General features: G+C 64.1%; 2 protein-coding genes across 5 annotated transcripts; one reads left to right on the top strand and one right to left on the bottom strand.

Moving 5' to 3' along the window:
- Nucleotides 1-501: 501 nt before the first annotated feature.
- UAP1L1 (UDP-N-acetylglucosamine pyrophosphorylase 1 like 1) lies at nucleotides 502-6,492 on the bottom strand. Of its 4 annotated transcripts, none has more exons than XM_039858805.1 (9): nucleotides 6,155-6,491; nucleotides 5,260-5,464; nucleotides 4,908-5,083; nucleotides 4,456-4,628; nucleotides 4,169-4,362; nucleotides 3,628-3,768; nucleotides 3,028-3,213; nucleotides 2,383-2,449; nucleotides 1,770-2,003 (listed from the first exon to the last, which is right to left on the bottom strand). In XM_039858805.1, exons 1-9 carry the CDS (start codon nucleotides 6,441-6,443, stop codon nucleotides 1,920-1,922), a joined length of 1,515 nt encoding a protein of 504 aa, XP_039714739.1. In that variant the 5' UTR covers nucleotides 6,444-6,491; the 3' UTR covers nucleotides 1,770-1,919. The 4 variants fall into 4 exon arrangements, with proteins under 4 accessions (XP_039714738.1, XP_039714739.1, XP_039714741.1 ...); XM_039858807.1 differs by lacking the exon at nucleotides 1,770-2,003 and adding an exon at nucleotides 2,802-2,879 and having other exon boundaries at nucleotides 6,155-6,492; XM_039858804.1 differs by lacking the exon at nucleotides 2,383-2,449 and having other exon boundaries at nucleotides 502-2,003; nucleotides 6,155-6,492.
- A 4,268-nt stretch (nucleotides 6,493-10,760) lies between these two features.
- Nucleotides 10,761-15,889, top strand: SAPCD2 (suppressor APC domain containing 2). The gene is made up of 6 exons (XM_039858920.1): nucleotides 10,761-11,507; nucleotides 14,012-14,124; nucleotides 14,611-14,757; nucleotides 14,940-15,047; nucleotides 15,172-15,294; nucleotides 15,362-15,889. Exons 1-6 carry the CDS (start codon nucleotides 10,916-10,918, stop codon nucleotides 15,488-15,490), a joined length of 1,212 nt encoding a protein of 403 aa, XP_039714854.1. The 5' UTR covers nucleotides 10,761-10,915; the 3' UTR covers nucleotides 15,491-15,889.
- The last annotated feature ends 896 nt before the right edge of the window (nucleotides 15,890-16,785 follow it).

The raw sequence follows: 16,785 nt of genomic DNA, 5'->3' as shown, positions 1-16,785 counted from the left end.
ACTAGGTTGTCGCAGGCCCTTCCTGTGACCCCGATAAAGAGCTGGCAGAGCGAGGACGAGGAGATTCCTCACAGCGCAGAGTCCAGATCAGTGTGTGGGCTCCGTTCCAGAGGCCCCCCCAGTGGACTCCGCCGCGCGGTGGACACAGCTGTGAACACCTAGCGCCGTTCCCACCACACATGCTGATCAGACTGCACTTGCCGGGCCAGGGGTCAGTCAGCGCGAGTTTATTGGCAATCCGCCCCCCGCTTCTGTGGGAAACCAAGCATTTGGCAGTCTTCCAGAACACTTCATTAGCTATCTGGGGTAAAAGATGGGTGGCTCTAAAGATAGCATGAGGGAAGCCTTTATGGTGGTGGGACTGTCCTTCCCAAGTGCAGTGCAGACAAAGGGACCCACACCTGTGAGAAGTGACGGCACCACAGTGTCCTGGTGTGGCGGTGTCCCGTAATCACGTAAGCGGCAAACGTCGCAAGAAATTCAGTGAGAGGGAGCCAGGGCCTCTGTGCTGTTTGAAGCTTTATGTTAAGGTATAATTATTTGAAAATAAGTTTTTTAAAAAGCGAGCTGTTTTCAATAGTTCACCCAGCAGACTCTGCTTAGGAGAGGCTGTGAAGCTGGTCCCGTCATGACAGGGAGTGGCTCTGGCAGGACCCTCCTTCTCTGCCCCGGGCCCCTGCTTGCCTGCAGGCAACTGAGAGGGTACTTAGGCACATGGTTTGATTCTGAGGTTTACAAAAACACTGGGAGGCCTGGGCATGGCCCCGACTGCCATCCTGCTCAGGTCAGGATGCATGGCTGCAGCCGCCATCCACTCAGCCACTAGACGCATCAGCTGCACCTGAGCCCACCATCCAGCTAACGGCCTTCCCTGGGGGAAACCAGTGCGTTCCCTGCAGGACGTGGGTTGCAGAGGCGAGGAGGGAGCAGGTGGCCAGCTTACCAGCTGCACACGTCGGCAGGGAGAGGAAGGAGGCCCTGGGATACAGAGCCCCCAAGCCAGGACGAGACGGGCTGCAGGGCTGCAGGGAGCGACCTCCGCCCCTCCAGAGCAGGGGAGCCCGAGCACCAAGATCAGAAGCTACTGGCAGGGTGGGTGAGGGTGCGCGCTCCCCATCAGGTGAAGTTCCAGATTAATCCACCACCACAGGAGACCACCTATACTGGTCTGAGTTCTTAGTGGAAGCAGCCCAAACCAGCCGCAGAGGTGACTGAGGGGCCAAGGCCCCGGAGAGACACAGGGAACAGTCTCAGGCACAAGCCCAGCCTGCTGAGCCAGCCTCCCTGGCACAGCCAACCTGTTCCCTGAGTCAGTCCCTTCCACTCTCGGCCTCAGCAGGGCAGACTGGCCGTGACAACGCCCCCAGCCTCCTCCCAGTCGCTGGTTCAGCTGCCAGGGAGGGAGGGACGGAGCGGGCAGCCCCTGGAAACAAGTCACCCGGTGATGGAAGGACGTTGCCCCCTCTTCTCGTTTCCTCATCGGCAGGAAAACTGGGCATGGCTAGTGCTCCTCCTCACCCCAGCAACTGTGTATGGGACCGAAGCCGCTGTCCTGTTGTCCTGTCATGTGTTGTCAGCTCAGAGACAGGGCCTGCTGCTCTGGTCCACAACACTTACCTCTGTCCTACCACACAGCCGCCTCTCAGCCCCACTGTCCAAGGTCCTGAGTCCCTCTGTCTCCCACCTGGATCCCACAGCCACCACTGGAGCCATAGAGTCCATGGCCCATGGAATGCCTGTGGTCACTTGTGTCCATGGGAACCGGGGACAGGAGCAGACCCACTCCCATGGACTAAGCCAGCCTCTTCCTTCCGTGCTCTCCAGCCCAGAGATGCCCAGCACCCTGCTCTGCTCCCCAGAGCGTCAGGTGGGGGCTGCCTCCCTGCCGTGCAGACTCGGTGGGCCGGTCTGGGAGCCAGTCAGGGCCGCAGTGCCTGGACCCAGTTCTCGTCCAGGATGAGCGGGGACTGCAACTCCTGGCCTCGCAGGTACGCCTCCAGACCCTGGAAACAAGCCAAGTGTCCACCTCTTGGCCCCCGGGGCAGCGTCCCATTTCTGCCTGGAGCTGGGAAGGGGCTTCCAGAAAAAAGTGCCACCTTGAGAACACGGGCCAGCACCCCCTCCACAGCAAGGCTGCACAGGAGTCGGCTCGGCGGGACCGAGATGGGCTGGCTCGTCCTCCCTCCCACTCCTAGGACCTGCTAGGGCTTCAGCCTCAACCCACCCATGCCCTGGAAGTTCCTCTGCATCGTGAGGCCCCGTTGACCCCAGTGAGAACCAAGGCAGACTGCCGTTCCGCCCAAGCACCCCTCACCCCAGACCGTCTGGCCCCGATAACACAGGCCTGATCCCAGCAAAGCCCGACAGCCAGGCTGCTCTCACCTCTCCAGAGTAAGACACCAACGGTGAGATCTCGCAGATGGCCGGAGGCTCTCCACTGCCGGGCAGGCTGAGGGAGCCCAGGGGTCAGCATCTGCTCAGGGGTATGACCCCAGGGCCCTCCCCTAGCACTACCAATCGTGGGAACTGGCCCGACCCCTCCCTGGTCCAGCAAGCTGACCACCACACATGCAGCTCCCCACAGCCCTTTGTTCAGTCATCTGCTCTGGACACCCAGAGCCCTGAGCAAACGGCCCCTGCCTGCACAATAGGCCCTGATCGGGGCTGGACACCACCGTCCCCCACCTCCCACAGGCATATGGCACAGAGCCTGGGCTGCCAGATTTAGGTGGTGGCTGCAGACAACCAGAGAGATGGGAACCTAACGTCTTTTTCTTTCCTGGCCCTGGAAAGCAACATGCCTGGCTCTGACTGTCTTGCCTGGATCCTGGTTTCACAGCTTAGGAATGAACCACGGAAGGCTGCAGGATCCTGGGCACCTTCAGGGGTTGGACCAAAGGCTGCAGCTGCGGTCAGTGTCTGGCCAGGCTGGGCACGCAGCCACCTGCACCCAGTGCAGGACCGGTGCAGAAGCCCCAACCCAGCTCACAGCAGCAGAGCCGGCAGCACCCTGGGGCCCGCACCCACCTGGGCAGCTCAGGGAGGCGGGCCCCATGTTCGTCCAGGAAGTGGGCCCCCGCCTGCAGGGCCCAGCGGTAGTGCTGAGTGAGCAGGGCCCGCCGGGCCGTGGCGGGGTTGTCCTTGTTGGCTGAGTTGGCATTCTTCAGAGGGGAGAACTCGTCCTCCCGGAGCACCTCAAAGGCCACAAAGTTCCTGGCGGGGAAAGAGCTGGTGACCCTGGGCAAAGGGAGGCCACGCTAGGTGGCAGTGACTGAGCTGGGTCTGCTCCACGAGCGCCCTGGGTCTTCGCTCTGATATACCGGTACTGCCTCAAGTCCTCCCATCCCACCAAACACCCTGGGAGCCCCCCCGCAACATGGCCTGGGAACAGCAGATGGAGGGCTCAGGAGGGGCCTAGGTGTCCCCCCAAAGCCCACAGCCCCTGATGTTCCCTATGCTCCCATCCTCAGGGGGGCTGTTTCCCAAGTCTTGCCTGCAGCCCCCTAGCTCCCACTGTGAAGGGGCATCCCCACTGTGACCCCCCCAACTCAGCCCACTGGGCCTCAAAACCCACCACCAAAACAGGAGAGAGAAGGAGGAAAAAAATAAATGACTTCTGCCACTAACTCAGCAAACTGGAACACATCAAACACAAACTTCTCCATCTTTATCCCATTCGGTTCTAGCGGCTTTACCGGATTTCCCTCCTCGTCCACGTATGGGACCTTCTTCACAGCCACGTGTGGCTTCAACAAGGGCTCGAACTCCCTGGGGGGGGGGAGGAAAGACGCAGATGAGACAAGACACCCAAGGGGCCGGGTGGGGCAGGTGCAGATGTTCCCCACAGGGCACAAGAACAGTGGAGACTGGGAAGGCACAGGCATCTGCCCTCCCCCCATCAGCCACATCCTTGCCCAGGCGCAGCGGTAACGAGGGCAGAAGTGGTGCCCGTGGTCTATGGCCGCCGCAAGAGCAGCAGCAGCAGCAGCAGCAGCAGCAGCAGCAGCAGGCCAACCTGGACACGAGCCTTACGCCAGCGGCCGGTGCCTCTGCTTGTCAACACGCAGATGAACACCCAACCCACCTGCTGGCGCCTGACCACAGCCCCACCCGGCTCAGGTCAGCCTCCAGTCACTGTGGCCGGTACTAGGCCACCGGCCTCGCACACCTGGTGACGGCTTGGAGGAAGGTTCGTGTGAAGAAATGGTTGCAGATGTTGCCTGCGTTGTAGAGCAGGCCCCCATCAGCTGCACGCAGCCGCGCGGTCTCGGGCCTGATCTCGCTATACTCCACCACCTGGGGGACACCGTCCACCTGGCACACCACGCCCACGGGCTCCTCCGGGTAAGCCTTCTCCACCACCTGCAGCCGCGACAGATGGGCTGGGAAGGCCGGGTGGGGCGGGGCACGGGGGCCGGAGGGCCCAGCACGGCGGCGGACGTCCCCGGGGCTTACCTTGGCGCCACAGTCCGCACCTCGCAGCACACAGAAGCCGATGAAGACGGGGTCTGCCAGCCGCACCAGGATGTTGTCCACGCAGTACACGTGCACAAACTCCACTCCTCGGCGTCCCATGTCTTCTAAAATGTGGTGGTCCGCCAGCGCGCGGTACAGGCCCCCGTTGCCGTCTGCGGAGGGAGGAAGGGGTGGGCCTCCGCCACCCAGTCCGGGCCTGCTGGAGGTAGAGGAGGCCCCTCCAGGCTGGACCTTGTGCCTGAAGCAGCTCTCTCCCTAGCCACGTAGCACTGTGGTGGTTCCACATGACAGATGGGAATCAAAGTCCAGACAGGGAAAGTCACTCTCCAGGACCACACAGCCTCCAGGCGGCACCTTCCCGCCTCCGTCCCAGGCCTCCAGGCTCCTAGTTCTAGGCCAGGGGTCCCTCCCTGCCTCAGGGGTGGGCATACCTGGGGCCATGGCAACCTTGTCTTTCCGCTCCAGGATGGCCTTGCCATCGAAGGTCACAGCGGGCAGCATGCGCTGCTCAAACATGACCACATTGTCGGGGTCCAGGTGAAAGAAGTCGTGCTCCCTGAAGAAGTCAGCGGTGGGCCGCAGCGTGAACTCACTCGTCATGATGTACCTGTGAGGTGAGGCGGGCGGGCCCTCAGGAGGGCCTGGGTCCTCGGGCAGACGGGGCTGACGAGGGCTGGCATCGGGGTGCAGTCTGGGTGGACACTGGGGCTGGGCTTGGGGTTCGGGCTTTGGTGTGGGGCAAGGCTGGGGCTACGCGGGGCACATCACTCCGAGAGGGCACACCAGGGCACCGTGCAGTGGGTCCCTCGGCGCTCGCCAGCCAGCTGCTGCACCCTCCGAATCCGCTCGGCCTGCAGCTGATACAGACTCTTCTGGCTGGGCAGCCCCACCCGATACATGCCCTTGGGGTAGGTCACACCCAGGCGAGTGCCCTGCCCGCCAGCCAGCAGCAGCACGGCCACTTTGTTCAGGGCGATCTGGTGGAAACCTGGGGACACGGGGTGCCATGAGAAGATGCCTAAGGCCTGCCACACAACCACCCCTTCACTTTAGAGCAAGCCAGACTTGTGCGGGGGACTGACTCCTGCCTGACAGCCACCGAACATCAATTTCCAAATAACATTCTGATCTCATCTGGGCCAGGACCCCACCCAAACGTGACTTTTACCTGACCCATCAGAGATTCCGATGATGTCCCCCTGGGCTCATTCCCGACCTGGGCCTTGAGAAAACTTGGGGTCTGACTGCTCCGATTTGCCCGTGCCCCTCCTCCCACTCCTCCTAGCTGTGCCAGGGTGGGGGGCTGGGCAGGCTCCCCTCCAGGAGCACCTGCCTCACCTCTAGGCCGAGAGACCAGGAGAGCGCCAGCGCTGGTGTGTAAGAGTACATGCAAGTGTGCAAGGGGTCCCTTGTCAATACGCCTGTGGGCTGGGCACTGGCCATCGGGTGTGCACATGTACAAAGCATTCTCCCGAGGGAATGCGGCCTGGGGGCGGCTTCCGCAGCGTTTGCTAGGTTCCCGACCCCGGCCGCGAGCTGGCGCGTTGCCAACGGGGAGGCGTCACAAACGAGGCAAACTGAAGTTCCGCAAGCATGCCTCCTCGCAGCCCACGCGAAAGGGAAGGCCCCTTCCGGCCGGTCAGGGGCGCCCCGCGGCCTGGACTCCCGCCCCGCCTACCTTCCTCCTCCCAGAGCCGCAGCGCCTCTGGGTCGCCCCGGATCGCGCTGCCCACGCGCTCGGGGGGCAGGGGCCGCAGGCGCTCGGCCAGGTCCGGCGGCGCGCCCGGGGGGCGCGCGCAGGCCGCGGCCGCGCGCTCGCAGTGCTCGCGCAGCGCCTCGGGCTCCAGCGGCTCCAGCTCGGCCAGGAGCGCGGCGCGCGGCCCCGGCGCCAGCTCGGCGCAGAAGCGCAGGAGGTGCTCCTGGCCGGCGCGCTGCAGCCGGGCGCGCACGTCCTGCTCCGAAGCCATGTCGCCGCCGCCGCTGTCGGCCGCGTTGGCACTCGTGACCTGCGCCCTCCGACTCGCGTCACGGGACCCGGCAGGCGGTGCGGGCCCTGCGCCCCGCCCCGGCCCTGCTGACGACCCGGCCTGCGGGGCTCGGACCCGCCTCCGCCCCGGCCCCGCCCCCGAGCTCCGGGCGGCGCTGCGGCCCCGCCTCCGCCCCGGCCTGCTCAGCGGGACCTCGGGGGCCGCGCTCGCGCAGCGCCTGTTGCTCCTGGAGACGGGGAGCCCTTTCTCGCAAGTTCTGCGACATCCCTTGGCCGGGGCGCTTGAGGACTGACTTCAGTTCTAATACACGCGGTCTGCCCACAGCCCTGGGGAGCGGGGTGGGGGCGAGTGCTAGAGTTTGTCCCTGCACGTGGCGTATTTGCACGTACCAAGATGCCTGGCAGCCGGGACAACAGTCCGAGAAGAGGCCAGACTGAGCGCTGGGCTGAGCTGGGGAGGATGGACCCAGGTCCGCAGCAGGGCTAGGTGTCTGGATGTCACTAAGGTCCAAGAAGCCCACCCTGCAGCGTCGGGGGCGCCCTCCTCCCTCCCATTGCTCTGTGCCCAGGACTGCCCAGGAGCAGCAGCTTGCCCTGCCTTGCCCTGCCTTGTTGTTTTAACCAGCAGGTTTTAAAATATCTTGCTGTTTATGAACTTCCTTGTGAGAAATAGGGAAGAGTAGCTTCCACCATCTTGGGACAAAGCTTTCTTTTAGAAATTAGTTTTATTAAGTCTAAAGATAATACATTCACATGCTTAAAACTAATTTAAATGGTACTTTAGGACCCAAAATGAAAAGTAACCCGTTCCCCAGCTTGGCCCTAGCTAACCTGTTAAAGCAATGTGTCTCCCTGCAGGCAGGTTGCACACAGAGCCCACCCCCACCATACACACACCTGTCCTGGGTTAGGAGGCGGAGCTTCACAGCCCCCTGGGGGCCCACTGTAAGTTCTTTTAGGTCTGTGGACCTAAAAGGAGTTCATTTTCCAAGGATGGTCTCAGGCCTGCCTCAGGGCCTTTGCATTTTGTTCTTCCTACCTGGACAGCGGCTCTTTCCCAGAAAGTCACATGACACCCTGCCTGCCCCATTTTGGCAGGCATATGCTCACTTGTCACACGCTTAGGGAAACCCTCCCAGGTCGTGTCAACTCAGAGCATCCTCCCATTTTTCTCAGTTCCTTCCTGCCTTTCTGCATCCTCCATGGCCTGACTCCCCCACCCCATGAGAAGTAAACCCCACGAGTGATGGACGTTGCTGGTTCACTGTCCTGCCCATCATCATAGATAGATCATTGCACCCAGGAGGCAGTCAGTGTTTGTTGACTGAATGAATGAGTGTTGGATCCCATGCCCAGCACAGTGATTAGACCACAGCAAGTATTCACAGAGTACTTAATGAATGAATGTCTGCTCTGATAGTTTATGACAGTCGAAGGGCAGTTTGGGGCAGATGTTGGAGTGGGAAGGGTGTGTGTGGGAGGTAAGGAATCAGGAGCAAAGCGGGCTCCACGCCCCTGGACAGAGTCCATGGGAGCGTTATCACCCCTGCACATATGCCCTTGAAGGCAGGTTTCACAATATGAATTTGGGGCCTGCCTCAGTCAGGGCGACCTTGGAATCCTACCCCAAGGTGAGGGGTAGGCCTGAGATCAGAAGGGTTTGGACAACTGGAACTGTGTAGTCAGAGGCACCTGCAGGGCCCAGAGAAGCTGACCCACGGGGGTGCAGACGGGACAGTGCCAGTGAGGCAGAGGTGGGTGGCAACATCCTGATCACCTGCCAAGAGCGGGCTACAGCCAAGGAGTCACATTCCCTTTGTCCAAGGGCCTCATCCAAAGGGTTCTGGGGAGCAGGGCCCAGAAGCCATCATGGGTCCCTGGTTGTCATTGCAGGAATGGAGACCAGAGAACCCTGGGACAGGCTTGGAGACTGGGGGGGCAGTTGCCCATCCCTCACTCCATGCCCAGTGCTCGGCAGGGGACAGAGAGGCTCAGCCCCCCTGCCCACCTCCAGGGAGTTCTAGGCTGGCGCATTGAGAACCTAATTACAATTGGGATGAGTGCCTCGAAAAGTACAGGATCCGCAGGGGACCCATCCAGCCTGGGGCTCTCAGAAGCACCCCTATAGCGGGCGACAGCAAAGTTGAAAGCTACAGTGTTGGGAACGTGTCGGGCCAAGCTGGAAAGTGCACGGGAAGGAGGAAGTGATCAGAGTTTAGGACAGGAAGGACTCGGGCCGCACCTTAGTCCCATGCCCGGAGCTGGCACGAATTCCAGTTTGTCTGTACCTTCCTCCTGCGCCTCCGGGGGCCGTGGGGAAGCCCACAGACCAAGCATCAACAGGGCCACCTCCCCACAACCTCGGACTCTCTAAACTGCCCTGTCTCCTTTGTACCGTGAGCTCAGGCTCCCGGGGGCCCTGGCCTAGCCTGGGCACTGCTGGCTGTGTTGTCCTGAGCTGTCACAGCACCATGTGCTTCTGAATGCTGGCCTCCACACACACACTCACCCCACAGAGCTGTCCCCAGCCCTCTCCATCCCACGGCCTCACCCTGGCTTGGTGTCCTCCCCAAGGATGGATTTTCTCTTGTGACCTCCAGGATGAGGTTTCCCGCATGCTGGCTGTCCCCTGAGCACCTTGGGGTGGCACCACCTTGCTCCCAAAGAGCACAGGGAGACAACCACCTTAGGAGAAAGCAGACCCATGCTTCGAAGGGCAGGGAACCTAACCAGACTTCCGGGGGTGGGTCAGGTTCCTGAGCAGATTTGAAGGGTGCACGGTGGTCAGCCAGGAGCAGACACGGAAGGGCGTTCCTGGCCCAGAGGTGAGGGAACGCGTAAGCATGGGGGACCGGGAGGAGGTGCTGGGAGCAGAACAGGAGCAGGGAGCTGAACTGTGGGACATACGGCTTGAACGCTGTACTGGGATTTTGGCCAGTCTTGCCATTAAAAGGGAAGCCAGGGAGAGACCAGGCTGCATGTGGCACCCCGGGGGAGAAGTGGACTCAGGACACTGCCCTTACAGCCTGAGGCACATGCACCAATGCCTTGGGGCTCGAGGACACAGAGGCTCAGGCAGGCAGGCCACCAAGAGGGGCTCGAGGGTGGCCGGCCAGAGGGCTAATATGAGCCCTGTGCCAGGGGCCTGTCTGAGGGGGTGCCTGGCGACTCCGTGCTGATTTATCCTTGAGGATGGACAGTTTGCCCAGGAAGCAGCAGGTGACACAGGCAATGCGCAGTGGCAAGGTGCTCGGGCCGTGGGAACGTCTGGGAAGACCGGGTAGGGATGGGGACAGGGCAAGGCCTGGAGGACAGGCAGTGGTGAAGTCCAGGTTCCAGGCAGACAGCATCTTGGGAAGCTTTCCGGCTTGGGGGAGGGGCGGGGGGGCTCTCACCCGTCAGTCCTGAGGCAGGGTTCCAGAGCTGAACCGCAGGCTAAGCCCTGGAGCCCTCACAGGCTGACCAGACAGAATGACTGGATCCCAGCTGGGAAGGAAGCAGGGACTGCGGGGGCACAGGGCTGTCCAGCTAGCCTGAGAAGGCCGTGAGAGCCAGGAGGGCAGCTGGAGGACGCGTGTAGCTAGCGGAAGAGTCTGGAGCAGAGGGCCTCAGGAGCCGAGGAGAGCTGGTCACCAGATGGGGATCTGGGGACACAGGAAAAAGTGGCTTTGTCCTGCAGTAAGCAGGAAAGGCCAGGCTGTCCCCAGGGTCCAGGGGAGGAGCTTTTGCAGTGGGGACAGAGAGGCCTCTGTGAGGGGAAGCGCCCAGCCAGCTGGAGCCCACAACCCTCTTGGGGCCTGCCTGGCACAAGAGAAGGGGGCCCCGGAGTCGGCGGTTTCTGTGCATGGGGACTCTTAGTGAAGAGTGCCCAGAGGAGCTAGAGAGGGAAGGTGGGTCCCTGGGCAAGGCGTGCTCCCCATCCTTATCCCTTGAGGCCACCTGGGGACAGGTTTGGGGTTGGGCGCCAGGCCCCGCCCCTAGGAGGGCCGGGCGGCCAATCCGAGGGAGGGCTGAGCCGCGGCAGCGCGGTGGAGGTGGGGGAGCAGAAGGGCGGTCTGCTCGGGGACCCTTCCCCCCGCCCCGAGAGGCCAGGAGGGAGGCAGACTGGGGGACCCCCGCCTCTGCCAGACATGAGCCTCCGCGCGGCCCCGACCCTCTAGGTACCGCGGTGGAAGAGCCCGCGGCGCTGGCCCCTCGGCCGGAAAAATCAAACCGGGCAGGCGGCCTCTCAGCCAATCGGGGAGCACGTGGGCCAGCCCCGGCCAATGGCCGCCGCGAATGCTAATGAGCGCTGACGCCACGAGGAGGCCCATTCAAAAAGTAGCAGCTATTGTCGCGACCGGTTGCGTGCGCCCGCCCGGCCCCGCCGTCGGGCCGCGCGGGGACGGAACCCGGGTGCACGCGGGGACCCAGCTCCGGGCGGGCCCAGGACAGAGCCCGGCCGGCGGGCCCATGGCCGGAGCCGCGATGGCCGAGCCGGGCCGCGGGACAGCTGCCGCGCCCGCGCCGGGCACCGAGGGGCTGCCGCGCGCCTTCCTGCAGAGCCTGCGCACCCTCTTTGACATCCTGGACGACCGGCGCCGGGGCTACGTGCACCTGCGCGAGATCGAGTCCCGCTGGCAGGGCGCCGACGCGCGCGAGCTGCCCCGCGGCGTGCTCGAGGGCCTGCGCCAGGTGGCCCCGGCCAGCGGCTACCTAACCTTCGAGCGCTTCGTGGCCGGCTTGCGCACCTCGCTGCTGAGCGCCGACGGTGGCCCGCGCGGCCTGGCCCGCGCCCAAGCCCGAGGAGGCGGTCCAGCACGGCCCGGGGGCCAGCCGCCACCGCCGGCGCCGCAGCGCCTGGTGTTTGCGCCTGCGGACGAGCCGCGGACCGTCCTGGAGAGAAAGCCCCTGCCGCTGGGTGCGCGCCCCCCGGCGGCCGGCCCCGGCGGCGCGGTCCGGAGCCTAGAGAAGCTGTGCGGTCCGGCTGAGGCCGCGCCCGGCCTCGCGGATCCCGAGCGGCCGCAGGGCGCGGCCCTGGAGCGGAGCCCCAGCGCGGACGCTGGTGAGTGCGGGGCGCTTCTCTTCGTGGCTGCCCCGGGCCAGCGCCTGCGGCCGGAGCCCGGGAAGTGCCGCCTCCGCATCTCCTCCCGGGGGACGGGGGCAGGAAGCTCCTTCTGGGTTCATGAGCCTGGGTCGCGCCTCCAGGCCGGGGGGAAAGGGGCCTCTACCTGTCCTAGTGTGCTCAGAGGCCAGGAGGCAGTCCAGCCCTTCCTCTACCACAGCATGAGGCCGCCAGCGCCAAGGGACTGCTGGGTGACCCGGCAAACCGCACCAAAAGCCACTGCACCAAACATGAGCTGGGCCCTGGGTGCGAGGGCGCTCTCCACTTCCATACTTCCGCACGCCGGGGGACACCTGGGCCCTCAACCCTGGAGCCCACAACCAGTGACTGCTTAGGCAGAGACTTTCCCCTCTAGTGCCCAGAAAGGGTCCCCCAGACTGTGGCAAGAGGCCCTCACTGCCTTTTTGGGTCCTTCTCAGTCTGACAGTTCCACCAAGAGGATGGGGTGTCTGTCCCCCACTGAGGCCAGGGCAAGCAGGAGCTGCTGCCCAGGAGGACCTGGCCCCATTGCCAGGAGGAGCAAATGGGTGGATGGGTGTTCAGCCCTGGTGGGGGGCTGAGCCGCCTCTGACCCTAGGGAGGGACACAGGGCACAGCCCTTGGGCATGGCCGGCAGTTGGCAGGGACAGAAGGTGGCTGATTGGCCCCTGTGCCTGCCCTGGGGATAGGACCTGCACTACCGCCGGTGTAGGGCCTTCCTTCCACCTGTGGCAGCTTCCAGCCCTTTCTGTGGTGCCTGCTGCTCTGCCAGCCTCACTGGACCCCGCCTGGCCTCCGCCATAGTCCCCAGCCCCGTGGCCGGCACTTGTGGGCCACAGTGGCCTCTGGCCTCCCTTATGACCTGACCCAGCAGCTCACCCCAGGCTGGAGACTCCCCCTGCCCGTTGCTGCCCAGCCTCCCTGACCCCATGGTGTGTGTCTGGGGGGGCGACCTCTGGGTGTGGTTGGCCCCAAGTGCAGGGTCAGTGCCATCCATGGAATCAGCCGTGGAATTGGGGCTTGGAGGCCTCAGCCCTGTGGGTCATTTACTGTGCTCCTCTGGCTGGCACGGGGTTGGGCATGTGCCCAGTGCCCACCACGGGGCAGCACGAGCCTCAGGCGAGGGCTCTCGCTGTCACCTTTTACAGGCAGAGGCCCAGACAAAGGGTGTGACATGTTCTTGGGGTGCCAAATCTGGAGCTCTGAGACCCCCCGGCTCCCTAGGAAGAGAAGCCACACAAAGAGCCCATCTCCAGAGATCCAGGCCCTCTCTTTCGTTTCCTGTTGGGGCCCAGTGTGTATTGTACCTCAGCCCGGCCTGGCCCCTTAGGTACAGGCTGCCAGCTCAGGCCCAGATAGGGACAGGGCTGGCTGTGCCTGCTGGTCACCCAGCTGGACGTCCAGTGTGCTGTCATCCGGGGACCAAGAGCTGCCCTGCAGACGCGCCAGTGCAGATGGCCCAGGCATCCCAGGGTGTCCCCCGTGCCCCGCCTCCCTCTGCCTGTACCTCCTCTGCTGGCCGCATGGCAGGTTGGAACGTGAACATGGAGCCTGCTCGGAGCCTGTCTGCCAGGGCTGGCAAGCCCTCGGGGCACGTCTCTGCCATGCATGCCTGCACCCCCTGCTTGCAGCGCCCGCCCACTCCCCTAGCCCAGTGCCAAGGGCATGGCCTCTGAAGAAGAGCTAGGTGTGGTGGCTGCAGCTAGGGAGCCAGAGGGGGGGGTGACTTCCACGCCTGACCCCACTCCTCCCCTCCTGGGGGGGCCCTGCGCATGCTCCCCTTCCCCCAAGGAAACTGGCCGGCACTCCAGGGGACTGTCACAGGGAAGCCCTGGCCTTCCGGCCGCAGGCGGACATGGGAGCTGCAGAAGCTCCTGAGTTGCTCACGGAGTGCACTGCGCCTCCACGGGGGCCTGGGACTGACCGCGGTGCAGCACCTGCCTGGGAAAAGTCAGGTCTCTGCCACGCACAGCTGCACGTGGTGCCCGCACAAACTCACCGGGCTGGGCTACCGGGGAAGGGGCGGGGAAGACCAGAGGCCCCGCACTTGCTCACGCTGTCCATACCTGCAGCCTTTGAGCCCAAGGTGGGCACTGGGGTGCAGAGACGGCTAGGTAAGCCCTGCCCTCGGAAGCTCACGCCCAGCTCATGTGCACACGCACACGTAGGGTGTGCAGGTGTGCAGCCACATGGCCCACCCCAAGGCAGGTGGGGGCCAAGTGGAGACCAGACGCCAGCCAGACACGGAGGCGAAGTGTGGGCAGGGCTAGGCTGCTGCCTGAGACCCCAGGCCGGACTGAGATGGGGCGGGGCCCAGATAGGCTCTGAGTTGCCCATGACTGTAGAGGTGTGCAGGCCTGGATCAAGGCTTTGCATTGCCAGGGCCGTGGGAGAGTGGTCTGGACGGACCTGGAGCCAGGCTGTGGGGGTTGAGCTTGACTGGACGGTCCTCGCCTCTGCTGCAGGCGCAGTGGCCTGCAGGGCCTGGGAGCCAGGCGTGGGGGATGCCTGGCGGGCTCCCCGGGCCCGAGGACAACGTCGGAGGCACACCATCACCAACGGCGTGGACTGTGACCTGGTGAGTGGGCTCCAAGGGGGCTCTGGGGCTCTCTCCATGTTGCATAGGATTGGACTAGGCCCCCACGCTCGGTTTCCTGGGTTCTGGGGATGGCCTGTGGCAGGCACGTGGGTCAATTCTAAGCATCTTTCTGCACCTGGGCTTGAATCCACTTTAGGAATCCACTCTAAGGTCAGGCAAGGTGGGAGGCAGCCTGGACGTGCTGTAGCCATGAGCTTGGCCACCCGCAAGAACTGCTTTTGGCCCGGCTCACCAGCCGCATGCTCACTGTCCCCCTCAGGAAGGGGTGCCGAGCTCCAGTCACCTGTGCTCCCTAGGGAAGCCAGGGGAGAGGGGCACTAAGGGACCCCCAGGGGGAAGGGCCTGCTGTGCTCAGTGCAGAGGCGCGTGCGGGCTCACGTGTGCAGGTGTGCGCCTGCGGGTAGGTGCGCGCGGGCCCTCACTGCCGTGTGCTCAGTGGCATCTGTGTGTCCCCACACGTGGCAGCTGAAGCAGATGGCAGAGCTGGAGCAGGAGAAGGAGGTGCTGCTGCAGGGTCTGCAGATGATGGCGAGGGGCCGCGACTGGTACCAGCAGCAGCTGCAGCGTGTGCAGGAGCGCCAGCGCCGCCTGGGCCGGAACAGGGCCAGCGCCGTGAGTGACATCTCCCCGGGCAGAGGGGCCCCTGACTGTGACGCTTCCCCACCAGCAACTCCCCTGGGCTCTCGGCTCTGGGTGGTAACTTCCAGGGGCAGGAGTGCCACCGGTGGGCACCCCCTCAGGGCACAGTGGCTGACTCTGGGCTGCTCTCTGACTACCCCCTGCTTGCCTCCCAGGACTTCGGGGCTGAGGGGAGCCCCCCGCCTCTGGGGCGACTACTGCCCAAGGTACAGGAGGTGGCTCGGTGCCTGGGGGAGCTGCTGGCTGCGGCCTGTGCCGGCAGGGTGAGTGTCCCCGGACCACCCGGTACCCATGCTGGGGTCCAGGCCCAGCTCGGTGCCGCCCTGCACCCTCGTCCTGGAGGCTGAGCCAGGCCTGCCAGGCCTGCCTGACCATGCCCTCCTGTAGGCTCTGCCCTCGTCTTCCTCGGGGCCCCCGTGCCCCAGCATGGCCCCTGCCTCGCCCTCGGCCTCCGGCTGGCAGCAGCAGACCATTCTCATGCTGAAAGAGCAGAACCGACTTCTCACCCAGGTGAGGCGTGGGATGGGTGTAGGGGAGCCGGCAGCCTGGCAGGCCCTGACTGTCCCCCGTCTGCCAGGAGGTGACAGACAAGAGTGAGCGGATCACGCAGCTGGAGCAGGAGAAGTGTGCCCTCATCAAGCAGCTGTTTGAGGCCCGTGCCCTCAGCCAGCAGGACGCCGGGCCTCTGGACTCTACCTTCATCTAGCTGGCCTCAGACGGGGGCCTCTCAGCTTGGCCCAGCACTGGCCATGGGCCCACCTTGATCCCCACCTCTCGGGCTGAAGACGACCTGACTGGCCTGGACAGAGCCCACCATCGTCCCAATCTGGGCTCCCCCGGATCCCCCCAACCCCAGGTGTGGCCGTCAGGTAGGCCGTCCCCAGGGATGGCCTGGCCTGTCTGGGGGCTGGGGCTGACATGGGGGAGAGCTGCAGCGTGCAGACACAGCCTGAAGCTCCTGCCAGTGGGGGACCCCTCCTCGTGTTTACCAGATTTCAGGCCGCCCCGGGAAGGAGGGCTTTTGGCAGCCCTGTCCCCCACGTTTACAGCTGACCTGACACCCCTCCCAGCTAGGGTCTTCAGTAAATGCTACTGGTCACACTAAGTCGCACTTTTGCTAGCGGCCAGCAGAGGGCATTATGCGTCCGCTGGTCCTGGGCCCCGGAGCCCCATCATAGTGTCTCAGATGGGGCGGGGAGTAAGGGACCCTGGGGTGGGCTGGGACACCTGAGGGGCATCTTCCTTCAACCCAGGGCTCCAAGACTAGGGGACCGTCTGTCACCGGGAGCAGATGGAGAGGGTGGGGATGGCTCTGAGGGTGTTGTACTTGTGCTGGTTCCAGGGGGCCCCAGGGGCTGGTGATCGAGTTCACACTTGGGCCAAGGCTGGAGGGTCCTAGAGTGGGGTTAGAAGGATGGCCCGCTGGCCCCCTCCACACGGACTCCAGCCCTAAACCACTTGGGGTTCGCTGTCATCCGTTTTGGCCAAGACTCAACCTCAAGCAATCTGTGACCCAGGTGCAGGACCTTGGGCCCACCAGGCCAGGCAGGCTGTGGTCACCAGTGTCACTCAGATGTGGCCTTACTCTGGAGAGGGCCCCGTCCCCAAGAAGCGTGTCTGGGCCTCCCGGAGATTCCCTAAGCTGCCTTGTAGGCTGAGCACCCGCATCGGGGCCCACCCCACAGGTTCCCTGGGTATGGGGGATCTGTCACTCCCTGTGTCCCCCCAGCCCCAGCTTGGCCCCCGGGTCTGGGCTGGGAGAGAGAGAGCACTTCTCAGAAAAGCCTGAGCTGCAGCCCTAGGGAAGAGGCTGGGCCTGGGTCCTCAGCAGGGGCCACTGCCCACCTCAACCCCACTCACCAGGCCAGGCCTGCTAATGGGTGCCTTGACCCCAGGAGGGGCCTGGTGCCGTCTCCATGGGGACTCCCAAGCCGAGGGCACAATAACATAGGCAGGTTGTGCAGTTGAGGGCCCCAGAAGTAGGGCGTGGGCTTGTATGAA

This window comes from Pteropus medius, unplaced genomic scaffold, assembly GCF_902729225.1.
Source record: "Pteropus medius unplaced genomic scaffold, Ma_sr-lr_union100, whole genome shotgun sequence".
Classification (NCBI taxonomy): domain Eukaryota; kingdom Metazoa; phylum Chordata; class Mammalia; order Chiroptera; family Pteropodidae; genus Pteropus; species Pteropus medius.
This window is presented reverse-complemented; position numbering and strand designations above follow the sequence as displayed.